The sequence below is a fragment of the Mobula birostris genome, chromosome 7 (assembly GCF_030028105.1).
Source record: "Mobula birostris isolate sMobBir1 chromosome 7, sMobBir1.hap1, whole genome shotgun sequence".
NCBI classification, from domain to species: domain Eukaryota; kingdom Metazoa; phylum Chordata; class Chondrichthyes; order Myliobatiformes; family Myliobatidae; genus Mobula; species Mobula birostris.
Window position 1 is genome coordinate 178,878,226 of NC_092376.1, and position 18,230 is coordinate 178,896,455.

Sequence of the window (18,230 nt, forward strand, 5' to 3'; positions counted from 1 at the left end):
CATTGCAGAGGGTCCAAAGGAAATGAATGAATATGATTCTGAAATTGAAAGGGTTCACAAATGAGTAGCATTTGGTGGCTCTGGTCTTAAAGTCACTGGAATTCAGAAGAATTATGTCAGATTAAGGGGTGGGGAGGGGGTCTCGTTGAAATCTTTTGAATATTGAAAGGCCTAGAACATGGAGAGTATGATTCCTATAACGGGGAATATAGGAGAAGGTGGCAGAGCGTGAAAATAGATCAGGAAATATTTAGGTCTACTATCTGAGCAGAATTGGATTTTTGTATAGTATACTAAAGAGCAAAAGAAAAGCGTAGTATTCTGTATTATTCCTGTTGTCTTAAAGAATAGAAGAAGACAAGAGAATCAATCAGCCTATATTTAGGGGATGATAATCTTCTTAATAAGTATTCAATGAAACAGTACATATATTTGGTCTTTCGTAGAGTCCCAGTGTACACAGTTTCATTCAAGGTTTTCTCCATACTATTTGAAAGGCTTATAAATGTAGCATCTCGTTTTGTTTCTCAGAACTAAATATTTATTCAACCAATAATTTAAAAATAAGAACAGGGATGTTGGAATATAAGAGCAGTGATGTGATGTTGAGGCTCTATAAGGCATTCGTGAGACAACACGTAGAGTATTGGTTGCACATTGGGGCTCCTTATTTTAGAAAGGATATACTGACATTGGAGAGGGTTCACAGAAGAGTCTCGAGAATGATTCCTGGAATGAAAGGGTTACCATATGAGGAACATCTGACAGCTCCTGGGCTGCATTTCCTGGAGTTTAGAAGAATGAGGGGGGATCTCATCGAAACATTCTGTATGTTAAAAGGCCTGAACAGATTAGATATGGCAAAGTTATTACCCATGGTAGGGGAGTCTAGAACAAGAAGGCACGACTTCAGGAATGAAGGACGTCCATTTAGAACAGAGATGCGGCGGAATTAGTTTAGTCAGAGGGTGGTAAATCTATGCAATTTATTGCCACGAGCGGCTGTGGAGGCCAAGTCATTGGGTGCATTTAAGACAGAGATAGATAGGTTCTTGATTACCCAGGGAGAAGGTAGGGGAGTGAGGATGACTGGAAGAATAGGATCAGCTAATGATTTAATGGTGGAGCAGACTCCAAGGGTCGAATAGCCTACTTCTGCCTATATATTTTATGGTCTTATGGTCGTATGGTCAATGACTTCCTTCCTTTCCCCGAAACCACCATACTCATGGTTGGCATCGAGTGTGAAATAATACTCTGAATATGTTGTAACAAATTAAAAACATGAGATGGCCGAATTTGCCATGTTAATAAAATCCAAAAAAAAAGAAATTAACTTCTGCGTAAATATTGTTGGAATAGAAATGAATATCAATGTCCATTATCTATTAGATGGCCATACCAGTCACGACCATGTCTTTGTCTCCAACAACCCTTATTTAAACACCGTATGAAAAAGACGAAATTCATTCTAAATTTAGTGATATCAATACCATCATGTTCTCGATTCTCCACTTACAGATCCGAATATTTACAAATAAATTCTCAAGAATATCTAATTCAATGTTTTTGAGGTTACTGTTACTTCAAAAATATTTATTTGTTAGAACTAATAATAAACTCCAGCTGCAAACAAACGGATATGTATATAGATCGCATTAGGTTACTACCCTTAACGGGTTCCAAAATAAGTGTCAATAGACAATAGACAATAGACAATAGGTGGTGGACTAGGTCATTCCATCCTTCGAGCTAGCACCGCCATTCACTGTGATCATGGCTGATCATCCACAATCAGTATCCAGTTCCTGCCTTATCCCCATAACCTTTAATTCCGCTATCTTTAAGAACTCTATCGATCTCTTTCTTGAAAGCATCCAGAGACTTGTCTCCACAGCCTATGGAGCAGAGCATTCCATATATCCACCACTGGAGCAGAGCATTCCATATATCCACCACTCTCTGGGTGAAAAAGTTTTTCCTCAACTCCGTTCTAAATGGCCTACCCTTTATTCTTAAACTGTGGCCTCTGATTCTGGACTCACCCATCAGAGGGAACATGCTTCCTGCCTCCAGCGTATCGAATCCCTTAATAATCTTATATGTTTCAATAAGATCCCCTCTCAGCCTTCTAAATTCCAGAGTATACAAGCCCAGTCGCTCCAATCTTTCAACATATGACAGTCCCACCATCCCGGAAATTAACCTTGTGAACCTACGCTGCACTCTTCAATAGCAAGAATGTCCTTCCTCAAATCTGGAGACCAAAACTACACACAGTATTCCAGGTGTGGTCTCACCAGGGCCCTGTACAGCTGCAGAAGGACCTCTTTGCTCTTACACTCAATTCCCCTTGTTATGAAGGCCAGCATGCCATTAGCTTTCTTCACTGCCTGCTGTACTTGCATGCTTGCTTTCAATGACTGATGTACAAGAACACCTAGATCTCGTTGTGATATACAAATCATTTTGTTTTTTAATACATTGAACTATATTACTGAACCGAAAGTGTAGAACTGCCCCAGTGCAATGTGCATTCAGATTTAAAATCTCTTGCGCATATTGTGTTTGTGCAATTCATATCACAGAACAAATGTAGAAAGCTAACTGTCATGGCGGATACGAGGGTAAAACAGACGTTTAATATAACTGAATCATAGAAATGTTCATGGAATTTAACTGCTCCCGATTACATTCTGAGTGATTTTGTAGGACGTACTAAATTTAAGGTTAAAATGTCATCTAAAAGCAGTTTTATGTTTTACGATGCTGAACACTGAAAATAAAATTTAATGGGAAACGTCATCAACAACTACATTTTATGGTTGCACACCATTAAATATATAGGATAACAGTTCAGCTTTAAGAGCCGAACTTGTAATTGTCGAAAAGAACTGGTTGTGTCGCTGTCTACCAATGAGAAACTCAATTCCACAGATGGATCCATTGCCCCTCCCACACCCAGAATAAAAGGACAGAGTTGACGAAAGAGACGGCCATTGCGTGCGTTTACATTATGGTGTTAAGCTGAGGCGGGCAAATCTTCTGTCCGTTTAGATCGGTTATTTATCTGTATGTGTATATATTTTGTATTAAGGATAGTGCGTCACGAATTAATCGAGACGAAGCCTTTTTTTTAAATCAACTGAATGCGGAACAATGGAGTGGGCTTGGAGGTTAAGCTGCACTGTAATTGCGTCCATCTTTATCGTGTGTACCCCGGCTCGGATTTTAGGACAACTTATTTATTCTATTCCTGAGGAAATGGGCGAAGGGACAATCATTGGGAATATTGCTCAAGATTTGGGATTGGATGCACTGCAATTGTCAGCTCGCAAATTTCGGCTCAGCTCTGCTAACGGAGAACGGTACATGAAGGTTAGTTCGGATAATGGGCTTCTATCTATTCGTGAAAAAATCGATAGGGAACGTATTTGTGGGCAAGCAGATATGTGTACGATACCTTTGGAAATAATACTGGAAAATCCGTTTGAGGTGTATCGTGGGAAAGTGGAGATTCTTGATATAAATGATAACTCTCCTATATTCCGGGACAAAAACATTGCCTTGCAAATTTCTGAAGCTATTGCGCCTGGCGTACGTTTTCGACTCAAGAGTGCGGATGATGCTGATACTGGTATGAATACTATCGCGAATTACACAATCAGTTCGAGTGATTACTTCAGTCTGAAAACACGGAGAACCGAGGAGGGTATTATAATTGCTGAGTTGCTGTTAGAGAAACCTTTGGATCGAGAGCTACAATCATCCTTTCAACTGGTGCTTACTGCTGAGGATGGTGGGAAACCCCCGAGAACCGAAACAGCTCAGATCCTCATTACTGTACTGGACATTAATGATAATCCTCCTGTATTCGAGCATGATGTTTACAGGGCAAGCATTATTGAAAACGCACCGCAAGGAGAGGTAGTGATACAAGTTAAAGCAACTGATTTGGACGAAGGGCTGAATGCAGAGGTAACATATTCTTTCAGTGATGTTACTTCCTTGCGAAAAAATCGGGATTTGTTCAGCTTGAACGGAAATACTGGAGAGATTCGAGTGGAAGGACTGCTAGATTATGAAGAATCTAGTAGTTATTCAATTGATATTCAAGCTGTTGATCACGGTTCACCTGCGATTACGGGACACTCGAAAGTGCTAATCAAGGTCATTGACATGAATGACAACGCACCCGAAATAAAAATGACGTCAGCCACCAAGCAAGTCCCAGAAAATGCTTCGCCGGGAACATTAATCACCTTGATCGATGTTATCGATCGAGATTCTGGGAAGAACGGTCAAGTGCGCTGCGAAGTACGTCAGAAGGTCCCCTTTCTACTGCAAACATCATCTAATCATTACAAATTAATTACAAGTGAAACGCTGGACCGTGAAACGTTATCAGAGTACAAAATATTCGTTTCAGCTTGGGATTTAGGGTCCCCATCACTTGCAACAAATAAAACCATCCATATTGTAATTACTGATATCAATGATAACGCCCCAAGCTTTGCTGAACAACCCTACAACGTATATGTGACTGAAAATTGCTCTCCTGGCGTCTCTGTCTTTACAGTAACAGCGTCAGATCCCGATCTAGAACAGAATTCCTATGTTTCTTATTCCATTCTGGACAATTACATTCAAAACTTACCACTGTCTACTTACCTGAGCATTAACTCTATGAACGGCACCGTTTACGCTTTGCGATCCTTTGACTATGAGGAACTGAAAAGTTTTCAGTTCCATGTTCAGGCCCGTGACGCTGGAGTACCACCGTTGAGCAGCAGCGCTACTGTGAATGTCATCATCCTGGATCAAAATGACAACGCACCAGTGATTGTTTCACCTTCAGAGCATGGTGAGTCATCAGCCGTGGAAACCCTGCCCCAGTCAGCGGCTCAGGGGTACTTGGTAACAAAGATAATAGCCACTGATGCAGATTCTGGTCAAAACGGGCGGCTATTTTACCAAATGAGGAAAGCTACTGATACAAGTTTGTTTATCATTGGTCAAACGTCTGGCGAAATCAGAACAGCGCGCCAAATCTTGCAGCAAGATCCCACGACACAAACTTTGGTAATCTTGGTGAAAGACAACGGGCAGCCAAACCTATCTAGCACAGTTACCCTTCACATCACAATTTTGCGGAATAGCACCGAAACTCTCACCGAAAGCAGTAATTTATTGAAGAAGCCTGAATATATATCTGATCTAAATCTTTATTTATTGGTTATTTTCAGTTGCACCTCCATTATCTTTCTTTTGATTATCATTCTGTTGATCGCAATCAAGTGTAAACAGGACAGAAATATGAACCAAGAGTATACATCTCCCAGTTATTGTTACACACGTGGAGATATGCAGGACACGTTTAATCAAAAAAGTGCAATGGAGGAAACTTTACGCTATTCTGGTACAGACCAGGTAGTCCGTGTGCCAGGTCTTCCACAGTACTCGGTTTGTCTGTCTCCAGAATCAGCGAAAAGCGACTTCGTTTTTTTGAAGCCATGCCGCCCTCCCACCTCTCAGACTCAACCCTAGGTTACAGTAATCAGTAACATCAACGTATACCCTTTTTGGTTTATAATCTGTGATGTGGTTTATTGGGGTAATATATTTCAGAGCATATTCTCTTTGTGCCACTTTTTTTTCTCTCTTTCTGTTGACCAGGGATATAGTTGTTATAATGGTCATTGATGAAATTTACATCAACCGAAATCTAACCATCTGACTAGTGGCATCTATAAATCTGAAGCGAATATCACTAACTGTCGCTGAATGACTTTTCTCAAATCGGTTGCTATTGAGTCGGTTACGTAATTTATATCATTGCCGTAAGATTCACATGCCACTTGAAATGGTATATGGAAAAAAAATGATAATATAATGTTGTCATACTGAAATGCACTCCGGATGAAATGCTTCAACTCACAGAATAAAAAGGGAAGTAAATATGCAGATGTATTCATTTGTGATTGCACAATTAACTGCAGACACTCAGCTGCTAGTTTGGATCTGTGGGCAAAACAGCAGGTCTCTTCGTTTCACATCTGCACTGTTCGTTGGAACAGGTAAAAGGAATACAGAGTTTAACGCTGAGATGACAGAGCCGGCGATTGAGGGATGGATGCAACAAGGGGAAATTACTGAGATGGCCAGTCCACGGGAGGGACCGAAACAGTTAGGTGAAATAGAGATTTTTTCGGGGGTTTCTGTAGACTGTACTATTAATAACAGAGATTGGGGTTACGCCAAGCAGTCGGGAAGGAATCTGTTCTCCATTTACTCTAGTCCCTTCTCCTCTAATTTCGAACAAGAACAGTCTCACTGCTTATTACCTCCCACTCCACCAGATCTTAAAGTGCACACAACTTACACCAGTGGCAACAAGATTTCGTTTCTTTCTTTGTTTTTTGGTCTTTCAAAGCAGCGTTGCTACCCTGTCTTCTTACTCATATTTCTGAGTCCAGTAGCAACTCCACATCTTGACACGCTAGAAAGAAAGACCAGAGATGAAAAGCAGGCCCTTTTAACCTCTTCCCTTGTAACTGTTCAGTTCAAAACCCAATGCTTCTCAGGAAGAACTGATTTGAATGTAACACTTCTTATCTAATCCTAAAGCACATTGAATTGGATAAACTGCCGTGCCTTGATCCGGTGTTTTCCAGGATATTCCGGGAAGCTAGGGGGGAATTTTCCAGTGCTTGACACAGATACCTCTACTTCTTTTTTGTCGATTGTGGGGCACTGGAAGATATCTAATGGTGTAGGTATATTTAAGAAAGCTTTCAAGAGTAAGTCAGGGGTCTGCAAGCCCGTAAACATAATATTACTAGAGGGACATTTACCAGAGGGGTTTCTGAGGGCCAGGATCTGGCAGCAGTCGTATTGTGAAGGACTTAAGGAACAGGTAGCATTGTTGTGAGGGTGCAATGTCGTGTCCTACAAGATGGACTGAGCGTTTTGAACGGGCAATGAGAAAGACGGTGAAGTCAAGGCAGTAGAAATTATCTACATGAAGTTAACAAGACCCTTAGCAGGCATCTGCATGAGCGTCTGGACTGATAGGTTAAATCACTTCGTATCCAGGGCGAGCTAGAAAGCTGGATCCAAATTAAACATTTAGTGGGAGACAAAGGGTGGTAGTGCAGGCCTATGGCCAATGGTGTGTCAAAGATATCAGTGGTTAATTCATTCTTATTTGCTATTTATATTATCTATTTCCATGAAAATATTATTTACACAGTATGTTTGTGGAGAATATCACAGAAGGCAATGCAGTTAACAGTGAATAATATCATTTAAGATAAGTTCAATATTTTCTGGACAAACCGCACTGTGCAAATGAGCCAAGGAAAGATAGAGGGAAATTAAGTTGGAGAAGTGCGAACTGTTTCATTTTGGTCCGTTAAACCAGGAAGAGGGTACACAGTAAGTTCTACGGCACTTGACCATCCTACAACAGATACCTAAAGCCGCGGGTTTATTGTTGCCCGAAGGTCGTGGCGGAGTGAGATATGGAAGTGAAGAATGTATTTAACGTAATTACTTTCATAAGTCATTCTTTGGATTACTGCAACTGTGGTTAAAACATCACACATTATTCACGTTGACTAACTATCGGAAGGATATCAGTGAGCTGGTCATGGTTCAGAGATATTTCGCACGGGTGCTGCCAGTAAGACATTCCATACGAACATCAAGATAAAGAGGATAACTGGGAAAAGAGTAGGAACAATGAAGGATCAGGAGGACAACATTCGCTTTGCTATGGAATAGAAAGCGTGAGTGGGGTTCGTAATGAGTAGTTTGCTTTAGTGTTCACCAAAGGAAAAGGACATGGAAGGCCAGAAGTGCATAAATATATTAGGACGTTTACAGGTCAGGGAAGCGGAAGCGTTTGTTCTTTTAATGAGTAGTAAGTGGCATCCATCCCCAGATCGTGATTGGATTTACCCCAGTTTATTGAACGGGTCAACGAACAAAATTCATTGGCTTTGATCAGTACCTTAGTGTCCTTTCTGTGTACAGGCGATGTCCCGGAGGACAAACGAGTAGCTAATGTTGTACTTCTATTTAAGTACGGAACAAGGAAAATTCCTGGAAGTTAAAGATCGGCGAAACTCACGTCACTTGTAGGAAAATTGCTGGGGAAAATTCGTAGGTCTAGTATATGTAAGCCTTTGGAAACCCATGGCCTAATTAGCAAGGCTTTTTGTGCGGCAGGTCCCGTATTACCAACTTGATTGATGAAGGGAAAACAGTGGATGTTGTTTACATGGATTTTAGTATAGCGTTTGAAACATGTCCCTCACAGGAAGCTAATCCAGTTTAGGATGCATTGGGTCCGAGGCCAATCGGCTATTTCGATTTGGAACTGTCATACAGATGAAAGCGAGAGGGTAGTCGTCGAAGGGGCTTATTCAAACTGGAGATCTGTACTGGTGTTCCGCAGGCATCTAAGTCGGGAACTCTGCGGTTTGTGATGTATATAATGAATTGGATGGAAATGTAAATCGGTGGGTTGGTAAATTTGTGGATCATGCTTGTCTAGATTCGTGGAGTTACGGCAAGACCGTTAAGCGGGTTGCTGAGCTGAGAAGTCACGGGCCCCAAGTTGATAGCGCTGTTAAACACGTCGACAGGTTGGGCAAGAAGGCTTATAGAATGCTTGTTTCTTTTTCATCGAGGGATTGCGTTCAATAATCAGGGCGTTATGTTCCAACTTTATAAAACTCTAGTTTGGCTATATCTGGAGGATTGCACACAATTCTGGTCGCCTCTCTAAAGAAAGGATGTTGAGGCTTTGGAGAGGGTGTAGAAGAGCTATACTAGGATGCTGCCTGGTTTAGGAGGCATGTGCTCCCATGAGAAGCTGAGCAGACTTGAGTTATTTTCCCTGGAGCGGCTGTTTCTGAGGGCAGATCTGACAGGTTTATAAGATTGTGACAGGCATAGGTAGAGCAGACATATAGTATTTTTTTCTCAGGGTAGTAATGTCTAATGTCAGAGGGCACACAATGAAGGTGAGAGGGTGACAGAGGTAGATTCAAAGTAGATGACTGGATGGCTGGTATGGTGGTAGAGGCAAATACACTAGGGGCTTTTAGTGGACGTTTGATAGGCACCTAAATATGAGGAACATAGAGGGATATCGGCATTGTGTAGGTGGGAAGAATTCGCTTTGTGTGATTTCGGTTTAATATTTGTTGTTTCGACACAGCATTCTGATCCGAAGGGCCTGTTGATATGCTGCCCTGTTGTATGTTTGGTGCTCTATGTTCAGTACTGGAGGGCTGAAGTTATAAGGAGAAGCTGAATGCGCGGGACTTAGTAGGACAGTAGGACAGGAGACAGAACGTTAACATTATGAAGGTTTATAAAATCATTGTGGGAATAATCAGGGAGAGCGTATACTTAGGGAAACATTTTAAAGTAGGATTTGATGACAACCTTGTTCCATAGTGTGTACCGGATACATGGAAAGAATACTCAAAGGATGTTGTACAACCATGTACAATAGTAGTGTTTACAAGGTATTTGGACGTAGACATTGAATGGAAAAAGCTGAACAAAAGGGGCCAGACGCTAGGCAAATACGAGCAGCTTAGACAGACATGTTGGTCGGCATGGTCAGCCAAAGGGCTGATCGTGGAGGTGTATCACCGATAGGCTCCAATGTAATAAATCTGTCTGCGGAATGTGGTAGCTCTACTTTGGTGAAATAGAGGTAGATTGAGTGATAATTTGCAGAGCTGACGTGGTTTGTTGGCATGAATGAAAGCAAGCTTCTGGTAGCTATCACGTTGATTTGATATCCCGTTATCACCTTGACCTTTCTGACTCTGCCCTCTAGCACTGTTACAACGATGTAAAGGCAAGGTAACAAAATTGTGCAGCAATAACTCATATCCCAATAGGAAAACTTTCAGCATTGCATTCTGAATTAAACTTTGGTAATTCTTTCTTGATGTCTGAATCAAGGCTGACCATCCTTGTCTGTCCTTATTTTGGCGTGTTTTCTTCTCTGAATATTTTTTATGACTTATGTATTTGAGAAACTTGTCCTTTGGACTACCAGGTCCACAAGGACCTTAATGTTTATATATACTCATCCCACCCCCTTGCATTAATTTCATATCTCTTTATCGCATGATCATTCAGCGATTTATAGAATGGCGCTTGAATATTATTACCACCTGCTGTTGACAATTCATCAATAGAACTAGGTTATGAAACTCACAACGCAAATCTTAGTTAATCCAAGCTCGCATTTTACTGACTACGCACGAACAATAACCCTACTATGTTGACCTCAGGCAGATAATCTTAGAACATGAAATATATTGTTCACTCTGTACCACTACTCACTCATGTCTCTTTTCCAATGTATAACACCGATATAGGGGAACTCCGTTGGCCAGACGATCAAGCCTTTCCTCTCCCAGTCCCTGTCATGACCGTTGTTCTTTGCGGTGGCGAATCGTCGAAGATGTTGTTACTTTGTATTCGAAGCCTCTGATTTTATATTAATTCCTTACTAGTTCAAATGCTGCATTTCTCTGTTATTAGAAATGAGTCATCTGACTGACCTATAACACCTTCTTGGCTCTGCTCCAAGCCAACATCCATTCATTGCCCTCTTCTTCAAGTGGCTTTTGGTAACTTATGGCTATTAATGGGTCTTTGTTTTAAACCAGTTTCTAAACCAGCGAGAAACTCACATATTTTAGGGCAGACACAGGCCTGTCCAATTACTATCCTGAGCGTTATATCTAACCAAAGAACACCTCGCAAATAGCTTCTTATAAACTGTATTTGGAATTTATTTCTAGTCCAGCAGATTACCTGGAGTATCTTTGTGTTTACTTTAAAATATTGATTCAGCCAAGCAAAACCAGCTCACAAAATGGAGGATGCAGAGGAGCTTCATAAAATGGAAACCTCCATTCGTTCGACTTCATGGCAGGAACACAATTGACTTGTTGTATGAAAACTCATTCCTCTTCAGTTTTCAAAGTAAATATAAAAGCTTGATGCAGAAATCTGTAAACTCATAATACAAAATTGAAGTAATTTAAGGCATTTAAATTTATTGTCCAGAATACAGAGATAATGCAGGGTTTTGACTTAATTGGGAACAAATTGAACTGGCATTTGGTCAAAATGAACCTGAATAAAGGGACGTTTGTGAGTTTGATGTGTGCATGGTGGTCGTGTTTCTTATCAGACAGGATCTTGCACAATATCAGAAAAGAAATAGTGACCAAATATTGTTAAAATGGGCGGGGAATTCCGAAGTATTTATCTTCTAAATTTTCACAGCAGTATTTTGTTATTGTTGATACCTCAATAATTCGCATTTCCACTTAACACTTATAACTTATTCAATTAATTTAAGCATTCTTGCTGGTGTCATTTTTGAAGTTTTTCCATTTTAGCACGTTTTCAATTATAATTGCGCTCATGTTTTAGATTGTCAAGTGCGCTGTGAGATAGAAAACAACGCCCACTGTATGCTGCAAACATCGAATCATTATAAATCAATTACAAGTGAAAAGCTGTAGCGTGGAATGGTGACTGCGCCTAAAATACTGGTTTCCGCCTGCGATCTGAGGTTAACTTCACTAATAACGAATAAAAACCATCGATATAGCTGTTAATGATGTCAGCGATACCTCCCTGCACATTGCTGAGCCCTCCTAAATTATTGTAACTGAAAACAGCATCCTGGCGCTATCATCCTGCAACTGCCACCCATGCTGATTTGGAGCAGAATTCCACTTCATTCTGGACAATTTCGTGAAAGACCTGCCAGGTTGACTTACCTCAACATTATCTCAATATTTGCGCGATGGGATCCTTTTAATATGAGGAATTTATCATCTTCCAGATACATGTTCAAGCCTATGAAGCAGGAGTGTCCCCGATGTGGTAATTGTTCGACCTTTAACACGGAGTGGATCATCGGCAGATGAGATAATTCCCCAGTCAGTGGGTCAGCGGAACGTCGTTACCAAAATCATAGCCATAGATGCAGCTTTTGGACGGAACGAGCGGAGCTTTTACCAAATGTTGAAAGCAACTGATGCTAGATTGTTCATCATTGAGCTAACTTCTGGAGAAATCAGAACAGCGCAGAAAACCTCTGAGGCGGATCCTGCCAGGCAAATTTTGGTCACCTTGGGGAAAGACAAGGGGCAACGACACCTATCCAGCACGGTTACAATTCATATTACAGTTTTGGAGAATAACACAGGAAAAGTCACGGAAAGTGGTTACTCAGTGAAGAATGCCAAACATTGCTCTGATCATAATCTTTACTTATTAGTTACTTTCAGTTGTATTTCCACTGTCTTCCTTCAAATTATGAGCTGTTGTTCGGCATCAAGTGTACACAGGACAGAGATATTACCGAAGGATATACTTCCACAGTTACTGTTACACACGTCAAGAAATTCAGGACAAGTTTAATTGAAGACCCGCAATGGAGGAAACATTACGCCATTCCGGGACTGGACAGGTAGTCCGCATGCAAGAACTGCCTCAATGCTCAACTTGTCCCCAGAATCAGCCAAAAGCGATTTCTTCTGATTGAAGCCTTGCGGTCTTCTACCTCTCAGGCCCAATAGTAAATTCCGAGGATGTTTAAGATCAAGAAATGCCCCCCTTAGAGTAATAGAGTCAAAGAAAAGTACAACACAGAAACAGGCCATTAGGCCCATCTCATCTGTACCGAGCCATTTAAAAAACCTTCACCCATCGACAACCACTTGGACTACAACCTGCCATATTCGTGACGTCCATGTACCTATCCAGTCTTCCCTTGAACTTTGAAATCGAGCGGGCATAATCACTTGTGTTGGGAATCGGTCCACACTCTTACGACCTCTGAGGGAAGAGGTTTTCCCTCATGTTCCCCTTAAATCTTTTACCTTTCACAGTTAACCAATGGTCTGTTGTTTTGGTCCCACCCAACTTCACCTGAAAATGCCTGGTTGCATTTACCCAATCTATCCCCCTTATTTTGCTGTATACCTCTATTAAATGTCATCCCAATCTTCTAATTTCCAAGGAATGAAATCCTGAGCTATTAAATCTTTCAATATATCTAGGGTCCTACGGACCTGGCAATATCCATGTAAAATTTCTCTGTACTCCGTGAATCTTACTTACATCTTTCTGTTGGCAGTTTACCAAAAGCACATTGTACTACATTAGGCCTCAGGAATGCTTATACAACTTCAACACCTCCTTTACTCAATAGTTTCTTTATGAAGGTCATAGTGCGATAAGTTTTCTTTTCATCCATATAAACTTGCGATGCCACTTCCCATGAAATATGGACTTGTATTTCCAGAATTTTCCACTCATTTTCCCAAATAGTCCAGATCCCACTGCAAGCCACAATAATCTAACTCGCTGCCCACTATTTTCCAAACTTGGTGTTATTCGCCATTTTCTGATCCAGTTAACCACTTTTATAAGACCACAAGATCATAAGACGAAGGATGAGAATTAGGTCATCTGGCACATCGAGTCTGATCCGCCATTCAATCATATAACCTTATAACCATATAACAATTACAGCACGGAAACAGGCCATCTCGGCCTTTCAAGTCCGTGCCGAACATTTAGACTCTTCTATTCCCACCGACCTGCACTCAGCTCATAACCCTCCATTCCTTTCCTGTCTATATAGCTATCCGATGTTACTTTAAATGACAACATCGAACTTGCCTCTTGCACTTCTGCTGGAACCTTGCTCCACACAGCGACGATTCTCAGAGTAAAGAAACTCCTCCTCATGTTACCCCTAAAATTTTTCCCCCTAACTCTCAACTCATGTCCTCTTGCTTGACTCTCCCCTACTTTCAATGGAAAATATCTATCCACGTCAACTCTATGTATCCCCCTCTGTCACAATGACGTGACATTGGGAGCAAAGGTGGACCCAAATGCAAGACACATCTTGTGAGGTTACTTAGGTTTAGTTTATTGTACGATACCAGGAGAGCTAGGCAGGAGCAGGAGTAGTGAACTGGACAAGGACTGAGGACTACGACTAGGCTGGGACCAAGGGTCTGGGCTTGGACTCGGAATCGGCTCCCAGAACTAGAGGAGACATGAAGAGGCTAGGGCATGGACTCCGAGCCTGAGACTGGGCAAGGACCCAGTACCTGAGTGTTGCCTCAGGCTCGAACCCCAAAACCAGGCATGGACATGACATGAGCTAGGGAGAGGAGGAACATGGAAAACAGAGCCTCGGTCTCGGGAGAGCAGGTACACGGAACCATGGACACATACACAGAACACAGAGTCGGGACCCCTCCTTGGGTACAGGACATAGGGCCGGGACTCACACACAGAACAGAGAGCCGGGACCCCTCCTTAGGTACAGGATATAGGGCCGGGAATCATGACCCTCCGCGGGGCAACGGCAAGAGGGCCTGACTTACCCCACGGAGGCGAGGACAAGACACGACAAAACACGACCCCCCGCGGGCCAACGGCAAGACGGCCTCACTTACCCCACAGAGGCCAGGACAAGACAAGACAAGACACGACTCCCCGCGGGGCAACGGCAAGACGGCCTGACTTAACCCACTGAGGGAGGACAGGACAAGACAAGACATGACTCCCCGCGGGGCAACAGCAAGACGGCCTGACTTACCCCACGGAGGCGAGGAGAAGACAAGACAAGACCAGACAGTACCTATCTAGCTCCGGTGATGGAACTAGACCGAAGTGCAGGCAGGGGCTGCAGACGAGGTCTAGAGGCGGGAGGGGCAGAGAAGGGATTCAGACGGAGTGGGGAGGGGGGTAGGGCAGGAATTACAGACCCCCAGGGAAAGGACTTGGACGTGGTACTTGAATGCCGCCAGGGAAAGGACTTGGACGTGGTACTTGAATGCCGCCAGGGCCAGGACTTGAACGTAGTACTTGAATGCCGCCAGGGCCAGGACTTGGCCGTGGTACTTGAATGCCGCCAGGGCCAAGACTTGGACGTGGTACTTGAATGCCGCCAGGGCCAGGACTTGGACGTGGATCTTGAATGCCACCAGGACAAGGACTTGGACGTGGTACTTGAACGCCGCCGGGGAAAGGAGTTGGACGTGGTACCTGAATGCCGCCAGGACCAGGACTTGGACGTGGTACCTGGATGCCGATGGAGCAAGAATTGGACGTGGTACTTGGCTGCCACCGGAGCCAGGACTTAGACGTGGTACTTGGATGCCGCCGGAACCAGGACTTGAACATGGTACTTGGATGCCGTCGGAGACAGGACTTGGACGTGGTACTTGGATGCCGCCGGAACCAGGACTTGAACATGGTACTTGGATGCCGCCGGAGCAAGGACTTGGACTTGGTACTTGGATGCCGCCGGAGCCAGGACTTGGTCGTGGTACTTGGATGCCGTCGGAGACAGGACTTGGACGTGGTACTTGGATGCCGCTGGAACAAGGACGTGGGCGTGGTACTTGGATGCCGCCGGAGCCAGGACATGGTACTTGGAACCTCCGCGTAGTGCCGAGCTCTCGACTCGGCCCGGGAACAGTAGACAGAGGCTCTTGATTCTCTCCGGCGGGTTAACTGACGGACCCACCTTGATGATGAAACTTTGCAGGTTTGCTTCGGCGAGGTAACTGGACAGGGTTGCTCCGCTGAGGAAAGGCGAATTACCGGCACTCGCTTCGGGCGGAGACGAGGCTTGCGCCGGCCAGATGACATTGGCACGCCGTGACTTTGCAGACGCTCCAGCACCGAACGGCTGAAAGCCGGAGACTATAAACTACAATTTCATCCGAGTGTTAAATGTCTCTAATCATCAAAGTCGAGGGACAGGGGAAAACAGGGAATCAACAGTCCGGATCGTAAAATAAAGAAGTTAAATTTATAGGGGTCCCAATCCGGACCATGACACCCTCATAATTTTAAATACTGTGGCGGCCCGTACACGCGGAACTCGAACCGCCATCGGGAGCCGCGGGCAGATACGCGGTGGCGTGTTTGGAGCTACCCGCTCGGGGAGGACCTTCCCGGGGCAGTCTGATGTCACGTCCACTCCGCGGGTCGCAGTGGCCCATGGGAGGGAAGATTTAAGCGCGCGATTTTGAATCAGTAAAGGCATTTTGAGGTTAGCTCTCTCTGCCTCCGTGTGTTACATTGGTGACCCCGACGTTCCAGACGGCATCTGGAGACGGCGACTCAGCGACCAGCTATGAGTTCTGCAACTCTACAGTGCGGTCTTTCTGAAGCTCCCGACTTTCTGGGCCACTCAACCCCACGTTTGGTTCGAGCAGGCTGAAGCCTGGTTCAATATCAGAGATATTTTACAGCCGACGCCATGCGGTACTACTACGTGGTCAGCACGCTCGACAAAGAGACGGCAGGCCGGATCATCGACTTTCCTACGCCAGCCACCAACGGAGGACAGGTACACTAAGCTTAAGGCCCTCCTGATCCGTACCTTAGGACTCTCCCGCCCCGAACGGGCCGCGCGGATCCTACACTTGGATGGCCTGGGCGACCGCACGCCATCCGAGCTCATGAATGATATGCTAGCGCTCATGGACGGCCATAAGCCGTGCCTTTTATTTGAGCAGTTGCTCCTCGCGCAAATGCCAGAGGATATTCGCCTCCTCCTCGCCAGTGAGGATTTCAGCGACCCACACAGGGTCGTGACTAAAGCAGACATCCTTTGGCAGAGCAAGCAACGTGGAGCACCCTCCACTGGCCTAGCCACGATCGCGCGCCCCAAATCCCAGGCCCCGCAACCAAAGCCGTCGAGACCCACGAGGGAAAAAGACCAAAGTTCCGAACAATGGTGTTTCTATCACCAGAGATGGGGCTCAGGCGCGCGCCGCTGCCGTCCACATTGTGCTTTTCCGGGAAAAACCGGGGCCAGCCGTCGCTAATGGCTACGACGACTGGCCACCGAGACATCCTCCTGTACCGCTGGGACCGACACTCCGGGCGGTGCTTCCTGGTAGACACCGGGGCCGAAGTCAGCTAACTCCCCCTCCCCCCAACGAACATGGAAACTCGTAACGCGGTCTCAGGCCCCGAACTCAGCGCTGTAAATGGCACCAGTATTCGGACGTACGGCCCGCGAACTATCTCACTGCATTTCGTGTCCAGCCGTTTCACTTGGACTTTCACGTTGGAGGCGGTGGCACAGCAACTATTAGGGACAGATTTCCTACGAGCCAAATGCCTCGTGGTCGACCTTAAAGGCCGGCATTTTATCCACGCCAAGACGTTCCAGACTTTGCAGCTCGGAGAAGCCAAGCTACCGGCCCTCCACCTGGATTCCGTGACCCCCGCGGTAACGAATTCGCAAGGGTGTTGGCGGAATTCCCCTCCGTAGTCACCCTGCAGTTCTCCACGGCCGACCCCAAGCACGGCGTGCAGCACAACCCCACGCAAGGACCGCCGCTGCACGCCCGAGCCTGCAGGCTCCCACCCGACAAGCTACACCTCGCCAAGGAGGAGTTCCGTAAGATGGAAGAGATGGAAATCATACATCGTTCAGACAGCCCGTGGGCATCCCCGCTGCACATGCTGCCCAAGTCCGCAGGAGGAAGGAGGCCCTGCGGAGACTACAGAAGGCTCAGCGACGCCACAACCGCCGAGAGATACCCGGTACCCGACATCTAGGACTTCACGGCGAACCTGCACGGAGCAACCACCTTCTCGAAAATCGACCTGGTAAGGCGACACCATCAGATCCCAGTGCATCCCGACGACGTGCCCAAGACAGCCCTCAACACCCCGTTCGGCTTGTTAGAATTCCCGAGGATGCCTTTCGGTCTCAAGAATGCAGCCCAAACTTTCCAAAGGCTCATGGACTCGGTGGGACGCGACTTGGATTTCGTTTTCATTTACTTGGACGATATCCTGGTGGCCAGCAGTTCGCACCAAGAGTACGTGGCACATTTGCGCCAGGTCTGCCAACGCATGAGTGACCAAGGACTGGCAATCCATCCGGCAAAGTGCCAGTTCGGGCTGACGGAGATCGACTTCTTGGGCCACAGAGTCAACTGACATGGCGCTGTTCCCCTACCGGATAAGGTCCAGACCATCCGCCAGTTCCCCAAGCCCAGCACGGTCAAGGGCCTGCAGGAATTCGTAGGGATAGTCAACTTTTATCATCAGTTCGTGCGGGCGGCGGCACGCATCATGAGACCCTTGTTCAGACTGATGGCTGGCAAGGCCAAAGA

At 45.0% G+C, this 18,230-nt stretch overlaps 1 protein-coding gene across 1 annotated transcript; it reads left to right on the top strand.

Moving 5' to 3' along the window:
• Positions 1–2,986: 2,986 nt before the first annotated feature.
• On the top strand, positions 2,987–5,932 carry LOC140200909 (protocadherin gamma-C5-like). Its single transcript, XM_072264558.1, has one exon. It carries the CDS (start codon positions 3,160–3,162, stop codon positions 5,545–5,547), a length of 2,388 nt encoding a protein of 795 aa, XP_072120659.1. The 5' UTR covers positions 2,987–3,159; the 3' UTR covers positions 5,548–5,932.
• Positions 5,933–18,230: the final 12,298 nt, after the last annotated feature.

Excerpts from the sequence above, each read along its gene's own strand:
- LOC140200909 (XM_072264558.1), top strand. The coding sequence starts at position 3,160 with ATGGAGTGGGCTTGGAGGTTAAGCTGCACTGTAATTGCGTCCATCTTT.